Source organism: Otolemur garnettii, unplaced genomic scaffold (genome assembly GCF_000181295.1).
Source record: "Otolemur garnettii isolate 467f Iridium unplaced genomic scaffold, OtoGar3 scaffold00054, whole genome shotgun sequence".
Classification (NCBI taxonomy): domain Eukaryota; kingdom Metazoa; phylum Chordata; class Mammalia; order Primates; family Galagidae; genus Otolemur; species Otolemur garnettii.
In genome coordinates, this window is record NW_003852449.1 from 4,688,971 (window position 1) to 4,690,156 (window position 1,186).

Here is a 1,186-nt window from a genome sequence, read left to right on the forward strand (position 1 = left end):
CGCCGATTTGAAGATTCTTTTATAGCAATCCCAAAAGATACCCCCCCCTTCTCTGTTCCATAAAATTGCTGTAATTAGGGGGTAAAGATAGCAAGTTATTTCTCAGATAGGTTTTGGTTAACATATCAAGAGACTTCAGTGAAGTCCAGCCATAGATTTTTATATTAGAACCAATTTTTCTTGTTTTATAAAAGGCAAAGTTATTAGATTGGATGTCTCTTTAAAAAAGAAACCTTAGTACTAGGACTAAAGCCTCATTTTCTGTCCTTTGGTATCAACAGATTTAGACATTTTGTTTGTGAGAAACTTCTTTATAACAGGGCTGTTAGTAATTTTTTTTTTAGACAGAGCCTCAAGCTATTGCCCTGGGTAGAGTGCTGTAGCATCACAACTTACAGCAACCTCAAACTCTTGGGCTTAAGTGATTCTCTTGCCTCAGCCTCCCAAGTAGCTGGGACTACAGTTGCCCACCACATTGCCCGGCTATTTTTTGGTTGTAGTTATCGTTGTTTGACAGGCCCGGCCTGGATTCCAACCTGCCAGCTCTGGTGTATGTGGCTGGCGTCTTAGCTGCTTGAGCTACAGGTGCTGAGCCAGTTGTTAGTAATTTTTGAGTGGTTAACTGATAACTTGATTGACAATGTCCTTTTTTGCAATTATTTATTTTTTTCACAGGAAGTTTTAGGGTACAAAGTGGACTACCATGTGTCACTATATATTGTGGCTGTACTAGAGTATATCTCTGCTGATATTTTGAAGTTGGCTGGTAATTATGTTTTTAATATCCGACATTATGAAATATCTCAGCAGGACATTAAAGTGTCAATGTGTGCAGATAAGGTATGTATTAAAAGATTTTTAAACTTAACTTGAACAATAATGACTATCTCATTTTGTCTCATTCTTTTTTAAAGCATGATTATATTAGTAATTTTTGTAATTTCTATTGTTGAAAGACAGAAAAATCCTGGCTTTACAGTGTCCCCATGGTATTTCCAGGTTTTTAAGTATATGGCAGCATGGGGATCCCTTTCTTCCATTGAGAATCTTTTACAGGAAAAAACTTCCAAAGTCTTAAACCAGTTTAGGAAAAGTAGTTTTAGTTTTTTATTTTATTTTATTATTTTTTATTTGAGACAGAGTCTTACTCTATTGCCCAGGCTTGAGTGCCATGGCATCAGTATAG

At 36.2% G+C, this 1,186-nt stretch overlaps 1 protein-coding gene across 1 annotated transcript in view; it reads left to right on the top strand.

The window, feature by feature from the left end:
* SOS2 (SOS Ras/Rho guanine nucleotide exchange factor 2) overlaps positions 1-1,186 on the top strand; it is an 84,257-nt gene that overhangs the window by 25,574 nt on the left and 57,497 nt on the right. Inside the window, exon 4 of the mRNA XM_003792157.3 lies at positions 676-840. Within this exon, the coding sequence (XP_003792205.1) occupies positions 676-840 (165 nt within the window). The remainder of the gene's footprint in view (positions 1-675; positions 841-1,186) is intronic.